General features: G+C 33.0%; 1 protein-coding gene across 1 annotated transcript in view; it reads right to left on the bottom strand.

The window, feature by feature from the left end:
• slo (calcium-activated potassium channel slo) overlaps window positions 1–12553 on the bottom strand; it is a 238817-nt gene that overhangs the window by 69583 nt on the left and 156681 nt on the right. Inside the window, exons 3-6 of the mRNA XM_085949993.1 lie at window positions 9373–9469; window positions 8286–8397; window positions 6883–7034; window positions 1208–1375 (exon numbers count right to left, since the gene is read on the bottom strand). Of these exons, the coding sequence (XP_085806119.1) occupies window positions 1208–1375; window positions 6883–7034; window positions 8286–8397; window positions 9373–9469 (529 nt within the window). The remainder of the gene's footprint in view (window positions 1–1207; window positions 1376–6882; window positions 7035–8285; window positions 8398–9372; window positions 9470–12553) is intronic.

A 12553-nucleotide genomic window follows, 5' to 3' on the forward strand; every position in this document is an offset into this window, starting at 1 on the left:
GTGAGGAACCTATCTGACTCACTTCTCCGAACTATCTGCTTTGCAGCTGTAGGCCGTGGGGGCCGTGAGCCCGGCGGGGGCCGCGGGCGGGCAAGGGGGGAAGCACTGTCCAACTGACATTGCCGCTAAATACTATACGACTCGACAAGACACATTTCGAGTTCTATTCTATCGAATACTCTCTCATAAATGGGTTCAACAGAAAGATCTCAACAATCGCAATGTCGACTTAAATAAAATCCATGGGGATATAGATCCAATTTATATATATATTCCAGCAGTGTATATAGATGTGTATATATATAAATCGGATCTATGATACTTTAATAGGTACAGTTCGTAATAGAAAATTTATATCGATCACCAGGGGATCCAATTTGTTTGATAAAATAGTATATAATATATAAAAAGTATAATAAAGCCACAGAAGATTGAGAGGATAACATATTGTAATATATAATAGCATGTTTATTACATAAATTTAATATAAAAGCAGTAAAAGCTTTAATTTCCATTTAATTAAAAATAAATGACCAATGTTAATTAAAGTGATGTTTCATTTATTAAATGATTAGATATATTATTGTTTCCCAATTGTCATGGAAAATTTGATTTCAAAGCAGTTAAATATTTCTTTTATATCAAGGATGAATGTTGACTGAAGTTTGGTATTATTTAATTATATTATGAAAATGATTGTAATGTTTGTTAAAATGATCAATATTTCGCTAGTAAAAGCTGTCATTTGTAAAAAAAACTGTAAAAATATAAATAAGGCCTAGTTATGGCGGATGTGGGGGAAAACATGCAAACGTTTGATCGTCAGTGTGCGGTATGCCTGCGTCGCCGCACATTATTATGCGTGTGTCTAATAAATAAATTCAGCGGGATAGTTATTTTTTAATAATCTAAATTGTTTTAATAAAAGCCTCTAGTCATTCCACACCGTCCTGGACACATTCAACCGTTAGTAAGTAAATAAAAAAAAAAATTCTATCAGGCCGCTTCCGGAGAGCATCCGAAACGCGCGACACGTGGCTGTGTTTACATTTGAATTATTCGTGTTCACATCGGCAGTACATGGATAAAAATAAAAATATGCGAAAAAACGATTTGAAACTTAAACTAAAGTCAACATTCATTACCTTCACAAACATTGCCACATATATCGATATGAAAAATGTTTATAGTTGAAAATGTGACTTACCAAGCCAACGAGAAGGAAAAATACCAAAAAAGTTCTGCCGAGAACAGTTTGGCAGAAAACATCACCATACCCCACCGTCGACATTGTCACTATGAGGAAATATACACACGTCCAGTACGACAGCTCCTGGGGATTGTTGAATTCTAGCGGATCTCCCGAATTCTCCAACTAAACAAGCCATTCAGGACACACACATGTCAATTTTACGCCAAACAAGTTCAACCCTACTCGGGGACAATAATTGAGGACAAATGCAACACCACACTTCAAATTTATAATATCGTTTAACCCTTGAGAGAACACCATTGTAATACCTACAATTATATGAAAGTATTAAATTTTATATAACTTCCACATTATAATTGAGCTGTTTAGAATCGAACCGATACAAGTATACCAGTGAGTAATTGACTTCAAAATTAAATAAGTATAAACATAACTGCTTTCAACATTCTATAAATGAGGTCTTAACCGATTCTATGCCTTCAACGAGTTTTCTCGCTCTATGAGGCTGTGATCGACAGGCCGCACGTACAAGTTATCTCGTCCGACTTTAAGCTGAAAATACTAGCCACTGTCGATTAATTTGCATAAACTAAAAAATTAAACACACTGACATCTGTTTGAATAAATACTAAGCCACAAATTATCATTATTACAGCGATTTTAGTAAGAACATCGCTCTACATTCAACGCGTGTCGTTAAAAATCTGTCAGATACTGCCATAGTATTATCGTGAGCCATAGAAAGGGTTAATCTCAAATAATAGATACACTACTATTCTATGAAAAAAAATATTAATAATCATTAATGTAGGTATACCTATTAATGTTTTTAGAGTTTAAAAAGAGGACAAACTACCATGAAAATAATAAAAATATTCTAGGCACAGAGTGTAATCCAATGTTAGAAATATAATAGGTACCTACTTATAACTTTTCCTACAAATTAGTTAAAGATTTGAATCGTGTTTCGTGTGTAAAAAGATAAATTTTAATGTATATTGTACATATTTTACTTCGTCGTCGTACTAAATATTTAATTTAATTATGAATAATATTTAACATTGTTTAAATTTTGTTTCATTGATGGAAAGCCACAACACTGATATCATAACGCAAGTCTTTGGTACAACTTACACAAATTTTATTACGAACCATTTCGTCTGTTTTACTTTTTAATACAAGCAAACACCCCTCCAAACTGACCCGCCCCGCACCACACTCGGTCTTAACCGAGCGTATCACGGGGCCTTACATTTGGATGTGAGGCATCGGCATGTTTTCAAGCCTGGTAATGTCTCAGGAGCAGATACCCCGCTCACAAGTGAGCTTTGACTGGGTTTACTGATTCGACATAATTTAATAAAAAGTGCCATAGGAGAGAAAAGCACGAAGAATTAATGAATTTAATGATACAGTAGACTCCCGATTATCCGGGCTAATGGTGGGAAGAGGCGGCACGGATAAATGAAAAACACGGATAATCCGAACTGTTTTTTTCTTTTTAAAATACTTAATATAATTATACATTTCTAAAGCAAGACAATTATTTTAACATGTTTAATACTCATTGAGAAATTTTGGTTTGTTTGCAGGAATCTTTTAATGTTTTTGTGATATCAGTTCGAATTTTCCTAAGAGCTATTATATCGTTGTATATGTTACGCCGAATGTGCGAAATTGACTATTACATGAAATGAGCAAAATTTTGGCTAATTCATGTAATAGTCAAGCCTGTTGCTTTATTCATGAATTAGGTAAATTTTCTGCCGAGTACATGAATTCGCCAGGGTATGGAATTCTTAAACTGTCAACACGACAGAAGATAAAGTAAATTTAATACGGATGGTTTTATTAGTTATAATTGGACATAATATAATATTATTATTATTAGGTTAGGTTTTGTAATTATGAATTAAATTATTCATCTGAATGTCCATTTTGAGGTTAGCTAACAAGTGTCAACAAACTATCACAAACATACAATCGACCATTGCACGATTGATACCCAAGCACGAATCAAAACGCGAAAATACCTTTCAATAAAATTCTTCCGTTATCATATTATAGTTCTAGATTTTTTTTTGCGCATAGTAAATGGATATGAACGTCATTTTAGTTATTGATTGATATATTTTTATATTATAATCAATGACATTTGACACATTTAGTTAGTTTGATTAGTTGCGAAAAACACCACCGGAGCGCGATCATCTATTTTGACCATAGATAATATACGTACATTTTGACAAATGCATGAGCATTTGACACATTTAGTTTAGTTGCAAAAAATACCACCGTAGCGCTACTATCTAATTTGTCCAATGCATGAACTAGACAGAAAAATTACTGCCGAATTCACGCACTCGCTAATTCATGAATAAGGCAACGGGCTTGCATTTTTCATGATTTAGGCAAAATTTTGCCCATTTCATGTAATAGTCAATTTCGCACATTCGGCGTAACATATAAACCGTATCGTGCACAGATAATCCGCAAACGGATAATCGGGAGTTTACTTTATATGAGTCGCCTAGAGTCATAACTCAATTTTGCAATTTTGTAATTTTTGAGTTGAATATACCAAGTGATTGATGCTAAAGGCATTAATCTATATAAAGAAAAATAGTTGGCTTTCAAAAGTCACTTTAAACCATGTGAAAGCCATTGAAAAAGTTGACTTTGTAACATTTTCAATGAATAATGTAAGTTCTGACATCAAGACGTTCCTAACCAATCACGGAGCTCTATTTCTCATAGTGTGCTGTGTGTCTGCAGCCTTATGAGTATTATATATATATTTAAAAAAAATAATGTAAATCGATTCACTCACTCACTAATATTCAAGGGAGTATTTATCCTTCTAATTACAAAAAACAGTGCTCTGGTGGTTTTTGAGATTAAATCAAAACTCGATTTTTGGAATATGTGAGTTATGACTCTTGGCAACTCATATATATTATACAAAAAACAAAGCTAAAACAATACGGACATACAAAATCTATGTGAAGTGATCTTCACGTCCGCAACAATATCGTAACAGACGAAACGACTCCAAATACAAAACAAAATTTGTAATATGTAAAAACGTGTTTTATTATTCAATCAGTTGTGATATAATTATTGTGGCCGGTTTCAAACGTCACGCTTCATTCTCAGGTGTGTACAGCATAAATAAATCAACACCTGCTCGGTAATGTGGCAGAACAGAATCTACGCATGAATGAAATAACAAACGCAACAGACTGCATTTAATTGTCTGTATTTTACGATAATTAGCCCACACTATTAAGCAGTCATTAAATCTAGTTACTACGTACTTACGTAAGAACAAAGTTTGAAGATAGTCACAACAATACAGGAGTAAAGTATTTATTTAGTTTCTTGTTTTTTGATACATAATTTATTCATATAAACCAGAGACTATTGAAACAACCACGACTTATCTAAAGACATTAATTTTAAAGAACCCCTAATACACGAAGTTGAGTAGAGAATTTCATTATAACAACAGTTTATTGAACAACCTAAAACGCAATTTACCTGTAAATAATCTAATAAGGAAACACCAAAATAATGGTTTATTTTTTAAATTAACTGTACAGAATCAGTCTGAATATAATGCAATACAGTCGAACTTGGTTATTACGAGGAAGATGGGACCGACTGAATTTGCTTGTTATAAGCATCACTCGTTATATAACATTTTTAACACCACATTCTATTTAAGCATAGAACATAATAATATGAAAACCATCGTAAAAATCCTCAAAACAAGCAGGCATTCATAAACTACAAAAGAAATTGTTTAATTTAATGAAGTGCTGAGCCGCCGGCGCTGTTAGGTAGGTACTGACTTCACTAAGCTTGGAATTTTTACATGCAATTTCAACCATATGCGTGGATACTTTTTCAATGTTGTCGGCGAAAACACAAATTACGTACTTAGACGCGGCATCGGTCTAGTTAACTGCCCGGTCGGATTTTATTGCTTAGGGTCGAAAATGTTGTTTTTAAACGATCGACACATTAACAGTTTTGCTCGGTATGCCCGAGAAGTAGCTCGTCATAAAAGTGAATAAATGGATGGAGAAAATCATAAACTAATCAACGAATGTTTCCTCATTACATCGGAGATCTTGCTATTTCCGTGATCGTAATAACCAAGTTCGACTGTATTTTTAACCTTAAATATTTTACTGTAAAAAGCGTTATATTCAAGTGTTAGAAAAAACAATAAGTTGATATATTTTCCCCCCTGTATCTGTATTATATTTATAAACATATCGTAAGTCAAAATATGATATTTTAAAATAAAAGACTCTCGTTCAAATACAATCATAATATTGTCATTAAATTTTGTAAATACCTCATAGATCAAAAACTTTTTTTGCACGAGACAGTAATAACAGAACTGCTTACAACTGCATTTTGAACTTTTCGAATCAAGTAGAAAAGAAAGTATCAATCAAATTACAGATCAATAAAGGCATTCAAAAAAGTTACGATATGATACGAACGGAACAGATCGTAATTCAAACATGTCAGAATGAAAGATTATATCACTTGGCAACACTGCATAACTAAATTATGTTAATAGCTTCACCTAACCTAACCTACAATAATAAAACATTAAGTATTTCAAATGAGGCTGCAAAAAGATGGTTTATAGATAAGAGACATTATGGTAGCTGTTGCACTAAAATTTGACCAAAAATATTGAATGTACTGAACTTTTATCCTGACCATGGAAACGTCAATACGTCATTATTTTTGGATCAGTGTAAGGGTTGAGTGAACAGCGTTCGGCGGGGCGTGATTGGTGTGCGCAACTCAAACGTATAACCAAAAAAGATATTGTCTACGAACATTTCACATACGGTTACATGTTAGAGATGCGTATGCCGCTCACACCACGCCAAATGCTGTCCACTCAGGCCTTACACTTAGGGTTAGAGCTTTTATATTTAATAAAATTGTTCATTTATATTCCAATGGTTTGTTTTAACATTTTAAATGGCTTTCTTGGTAAAAAAAAGAAGATATGATGTTTTACCAAATCTACCGATAATATTAGAGTCAACACCATTTTTTTTTGTAACTTGTAAACTGTTTAGAAACTAATACTGTCATGACCGAAACCATATTGAAATAAATTACTTGTGACACATAAGATACTGGTTGGTAATTTAAATTTCAGTCACATATTTTTTGAGTAACTGTCATGGCGGAAGGCCTTGGGGTTAGGTTACCACAGTATCAGAGTCACATAATTAATCAGCCTAGAAATGCCAACACGTTTTTCTAGGATGACATTTATTTATTATTTTGTAAAATAATAGTATTTTATGCCCATTCAATATAAGTATCATAGGAATTAAAATTTTGAAGAACTCTATATAATTTTGGAGGAGTAGGCTCACTGGATGATGCAGGAGATTTAGATATTTTATTTTACGGTTACTTAAATTTACAATTACGAATATCGACACCTTGGACCACCGGCGATAGCTTCTCAGACTACAAGTAGAATACCACGAGGCTAGAAGGGCTAATAAACACTTTTGAAGAACATCCATACGAACATTTCGCATACAGTATAATCAAAACAATGGTACACCGAAAGCCGCTAACAGAAACAGAATACACAACTATCATTGCATAAAACTCACCAAGTGTATGATTCCGGCAGCCGTCAACCATACCGATATGAATATAGAGACGAGTTGCGCAAGGCGGATTGAGCTGGATGTTTTAAGTATGTTTAGGTATTGTAAGATATCAGGCACAGTCATCAAACGTAGGGCGCGGAGAAATCTCAACCCTGAAACATAAGCGATGGGATTGTTACATTTGTGGCTCAGACAAAAATCGTAAAGCGGGGTAGTAGATATGAATATATCTCTCAGTCAAATTTTAAATTGATGGCAGTACAACTAAATTTCAATAAACCATGCTACGGATGAATCTGCTATTTAAAATACTTGCAGCTACTTAATTTTTGTTTCCACATAGAAAAAGGTTATCTTCTTAAGTCTATTAGGTTTGTGAATATTACACGGCTCGGTTAATGTATACACATAGTGTATTAGTTCATGGAATTATGCATTATTAACGTACATTTAAAACAAAAAAATACATAATGTATATCTATATATAGGTATATCCCTGTATCTCTCCTTGAATGAATAGATAAAACAAAATCTGTTCCTTAACAAGTTGTACTGATGAGTATTATATGTGTACGAACCTCAATATAACGGATAACATATCCGGTCAAACGTGTAAATTGTTAAAAACATCCTTTTAATGTTATACATGTCCAAATCCAACTGTCACCGCTTGTAAACAATATTCTGCGCATGATAATCTAATAACATTTTATTGGCTATTCGACAAATAACGAAATTCAAATATTATATCGTCTCTGTTCTGGCAGAACACACTAACTGGAGAATACTAGTTTTGAGTAATTTGACTTTGAAGTTGTTAAAATGTTTGAAATGGTCTATCATGTGAGTTTATTAAGTAATCGTAAAAAGGATGACTTTAAAATAAAGACTGTTTATTTATTAAGAAGGTTTCCAGATGGTAAAGTTTGAAATAAGGAACATTTTGGTATAACTAACTCAATATGTCATTTTTTCGAATTAGTGTCTTCTGCCAGAACAGTGAAGATATTACACGTATTTTTGTAATTTAAGTGAGTTGATTATAAAAAAAAAACAGCAGACTTCAAAAGTGTAAACAAAACTTGATTCTATTTTCAAAGCAGGATTAACGAAAGCAAGCAAGACATCGAAGATTAACGTCACGTCTGGATATATCATTTGTGTTTTTATATAACGGACTTTCGGCTTTAACACACAACCCTTCACTCGCATTAGTACGTTATGTCGAGGTTCTACTGTACACTGTTACACTATAATAGTGTAGTCGTAGTATAGTAGTAATAGTATAGTAGTGTAAAAATATATAACTTAGTTTATCAGTAACATGTTATTCATATGCAAATGTAGGATTTAAAAATATTTTAAATTCTAAATATAGAAGATTATAAATGAAATTTACTCACCTATCCACGTTCTATCCAGGTATATCGATACAAAGGAAGGGGGTATCGTAAAGTAATCTACGAATGAATACATTTCGAGCATGAACCATAGTTTGTCACTAGCTGCTATAAACTGAAAAAATAAATAAAAAATACATGAGACCATTGTTTATTATGACAAGACGACAATTCTAGATTACGTTGGGATTCTTCAGGAATAATAATATTGCACAGAGATTCTATTTTTATTAAGATAATAATGTTTTAAACTATAAACTGACAGTGTCAGTCACATCGCAACAATTTTTTAACAAGAGAAGAAAAATTGCGCCAATATTATGACAGCCGACTCGAAATTGGGGTTGGTAAATATTGCCATACACAAAATAATATTAATTTATTTCTATCGACATTCCTAATGTATACTTATTACTGACCATACGTGCTCATAACAATTTAGTATTGTCATGTCATTATAAATAATATTATTGTCGTAAAATTTATTTCAATCTAATCCAGAGCTCTTTATATTTAAGTAATTCGAGAACCACATTTTTAAAAAGACTAATATCGAGAATAAGAAAAATCATGTTTAAATAGTAAAAAAGTAACGTCAAATATTTTATGACTTCAACCAGCAATTATTGGAATAGAGAAACATATCGCTATGCAGCATCAATTATTTCGTTCAAAAAGTCAGGAAGTAGGTATTACTTCTTTGTATAAAACATTATTTATATTATTATTTGCTACTTTCATAGCATTGACAATGTTTTTTTTTCTGGAGAGACATTTTAATGATCGATACAATGAAGGGCCGCACAAATTATTCCACGAACTGTATTTGGACAACCCTGAAAAATTCTATAGGTTTTTTTGGCAAAACACCACGTATAATACGTGTATGAAATGAATTGAGGTATTAATATATACCATAATTTATTACATTAATAACAAAAAGTTTCTTTTCTTTGGCATTGAAAGTAACGACATGTCGACACGTCGTATTAAAGTTTCCGTAGAGTTAAACACGTGTGTACCTACTGCTAAAGTATTATTACAATTTGAATAAAAAAATACAATATTGTAATATGAATAATATACATACTCGTATAAAAAAGTAGACCATAAAAAATATGTTAAAGGCAAGGTCGATTTGCTGCGTAATGTTGTTGCTCCATTTCTGACATCGTTCTACTTCCTCGCTGAAAAATAAACAATAAAGGGTTTAGTTTAATGTTACAACAATATTAACAGTTTCATTTATAGGCCTAAAACATTAACAGATTCTAGGTTTTAGGCATCGAGCATTGTATCCTGTGGGTATATTCTATATCTACTTATCGACCTCTAAAGTGATAAATACGACGGCTAACTAGGGTAGGTTTGTTTCAAAGTATTAGCACTTATTGTAACAATTACAATAAGTTGGTTGTAATTGTTGCAATAAGTGCTATATTTTAACAGCACCTCTCTCGGCGGTGATAAAATTTAGAGCGAGATAGACAGTTTTGACTGTTTAGACGGCTAACTTATTGTGACAATTATAATAGGTACCTAATATAAATATGTAATAAATACAATCACTTTATCACATTAGCGGTCGATAGTCGCCTTGTGTATAGAATAGACCCGTTGGTATCTATCTAATCAATTACAATATAAAAAGACGTAGGCATGACGTTATTATGAATGACTCTTTCATAACTCTGGATATTAATACACATTGTATTTTGGGCGTGAATTGTCATGGCAAATAATATTAATTGAAATATACATTGGATTATGAATGTGATAGGTATACATAATTATTATGGTACGTCGATGTATGTATAGTTTAAAACCATGTTAAAGTATACTCCACTCTTTCATCCGCGGGAAAAACTACCGAATAATGGCCACACCGGAACTATTCAAGAAAAACATGATGATTTTTAATTAAAAGTCAACCTTTCAAAGGTTACCTATGAAAATGTCCGCCAGAGGCGCTGTGTGCGTTATTCATCTGACAGTTACGACGTGTTCCGGCCAATTCAAAATGTTTAATTTCGTGCCCCTTGAGTTATCTACCATTCCTAATGACATTCCCGTTTCCCGCGGGACACTTCAAATATCACTTGGGCTCAGTTTAGATTTAACGGTGTAATATTCAAGGATACCCTCTTTAACCATATTATTAATCTCCCTGTTATACTCAGTGGGGTGGTTTTTAAATCCGTCTCTCAGCGGGAGCGTTAAAGTTTTTTTTAGGTTTACGTTTATAATTAGAATTCACGGTATTGTATAATGTAACTCTACAATTTTCTGGTCAAAATATATTAATCATTTAAAACTAATTCAAAACTTAACCAGCTACTTTTAAGGTAAGAACATACCAATATACATTTACTTGTAATCAAATAAATATTGTATAAAAACGTATTTGTATAAATACATATAAGTACAATAATTTTTCAGATTTTTGTACTTATTCATAGTCCAAGTATACATTCATTCATAGTATAATTATTGTGGTCATATTTGGGGGAAGTATCTATTAGTCTTACTGTTTCATCAGAAATAGCGTGGTGTCGTTGAATGCTGTTTCGATTAAAGAACGCAAATGTGTATGTTGTAAACTGTCCAAACCGCATACAGTTGATAGCAATGTTTGCAGGGGTGTGCATGCTTTAAGTTTCGATGAGATGTCTGTGCACGTGAATTTCTATGTCGACACAAGTTACCAAAAAAAATAATTGTATAAATGTATAATCCCATAATTATGTAAATGTAAGATTATTTTTAATGAGAATAAATTATTTTGGAAGACATCAGCAATCATACTTATACATATTACAAAAAATTCTAAAAAAGGTGGACCGATTGCGATTCGAACTCACACCCTTCACTGTCCGGATGAGTGCTTTTATCCTAACTACCTACCTAATAATCAAAAATTCTCAAATCCTGTATATAAAAATATAATTATTTTTAAATGCAAGGATTTTGGTTAACACCTCGTCGCTGTAGGAGTGGTTTGTCGAATAGACCAAATGTTCAGGAGACGAAAAACAAATTTCATAATCCTATACTTATTTAAATTGTCGTTTTTACAGCATATGAATGATGTATTCATTACCATTACAAAGTAATTTAAGGAAAAGGATGGTTCTGGTCCATTTAGATACAAAAAACATTCTGCATTAAAAGGTCGATTTCGACAAAAACGGATAGTCGACAAACCAATCATATAGCGACGACCTAGCGCCGTCCATTATAAATAATCTAGATAATATAATTACCATAATTAATAATTACGGTGCAAGTCGGTTATCCTGGATACAGCAGCAAACACATTTTGAAAATAACCGATATACTGGATTATTTGTTAGGATAACCTAACCGCGACAACCAAGTAAACAGCGACACCAGACACCAACACAAATTTTGTCATTAACAGCGAACCAATCGAACGTGTGACCTATTATAAATATTTAGGTACATGGGTCAATGAGAAATGGGACCAGTCTCAGGAAATAAAAACTAGAATTGAGATCGCAAGGAGCGCCTTTCTCAAAATGAGAAAATTCGGGAATAATCGAGATCTTAACCTAGGTCTGAGACTGCGTATGGTACGATGTTATGACGTGATCTCAATTCTTTTCTATGGTATGGAAGTATGGACGCTAAACCAAGAGATGTCACGGAGACTTGAAGCTTTCGAGATGTGGCTGTATAGACGCATCCTCAAAATTCCTGACTGACCGGGTGACAAATGTTGAAGTTCTCAACCGAATGGGGAAGGACCGAGAAGTTCTACGTAGTATCAAAACCAGGAAACTACAATACCTCGGCCACATTATGAGAGGACAAAAATACAGCATTTCCAACTTGTCATTCAAGGAAAGATCAATGGGAAGCGTAGCAGAGGACGGCGCCGCATTTCGTGGCTTAAGAACCTCCGTGATTGGTACGAGCGCAGCTCCACCGAACTGTTCCGGGTAGCAGACGACAGAGATAAGATCGCCTTGATGGTGGCCGACCTCCGCTAGGGGATGGCACAATAAGAAGAAGAACCTAACCTAACTTACCTAGCCTAAACTAACCCAAACTAACAATTAATTAATAACTAACTATAATAACTAACAAACCATAATAAAAAAGTTGGTTGCATTCCCATTAGCTGTTAAGATTAATTCGTCATATATTATACGGATTGTTAGTTTAAAATCTATTTATTATCAAAAAACTTATTTAAAAAAAAAATCCTTACAATAATTACTAATTACATAATATGGCAATATTCTATT

This window comes from Rhyacophila brunnea, unplaced genomic scaffold (assembly GCF_057557595.1).
Source record: "Rhyacophila brunnea isolate RB1 unplaced genomic scaffold, BYU_Rbru_1.0 scaffold_10, whole genome shotgun sequence".
Classification (NCBI taxonomy): domain Eukaryota; kingdom Metazoa; phylum Arthropoda; class Insecta; order Trichoptera; family Rhyacophilidae; genus Rhyacophila; species Rhyacophila brunnea.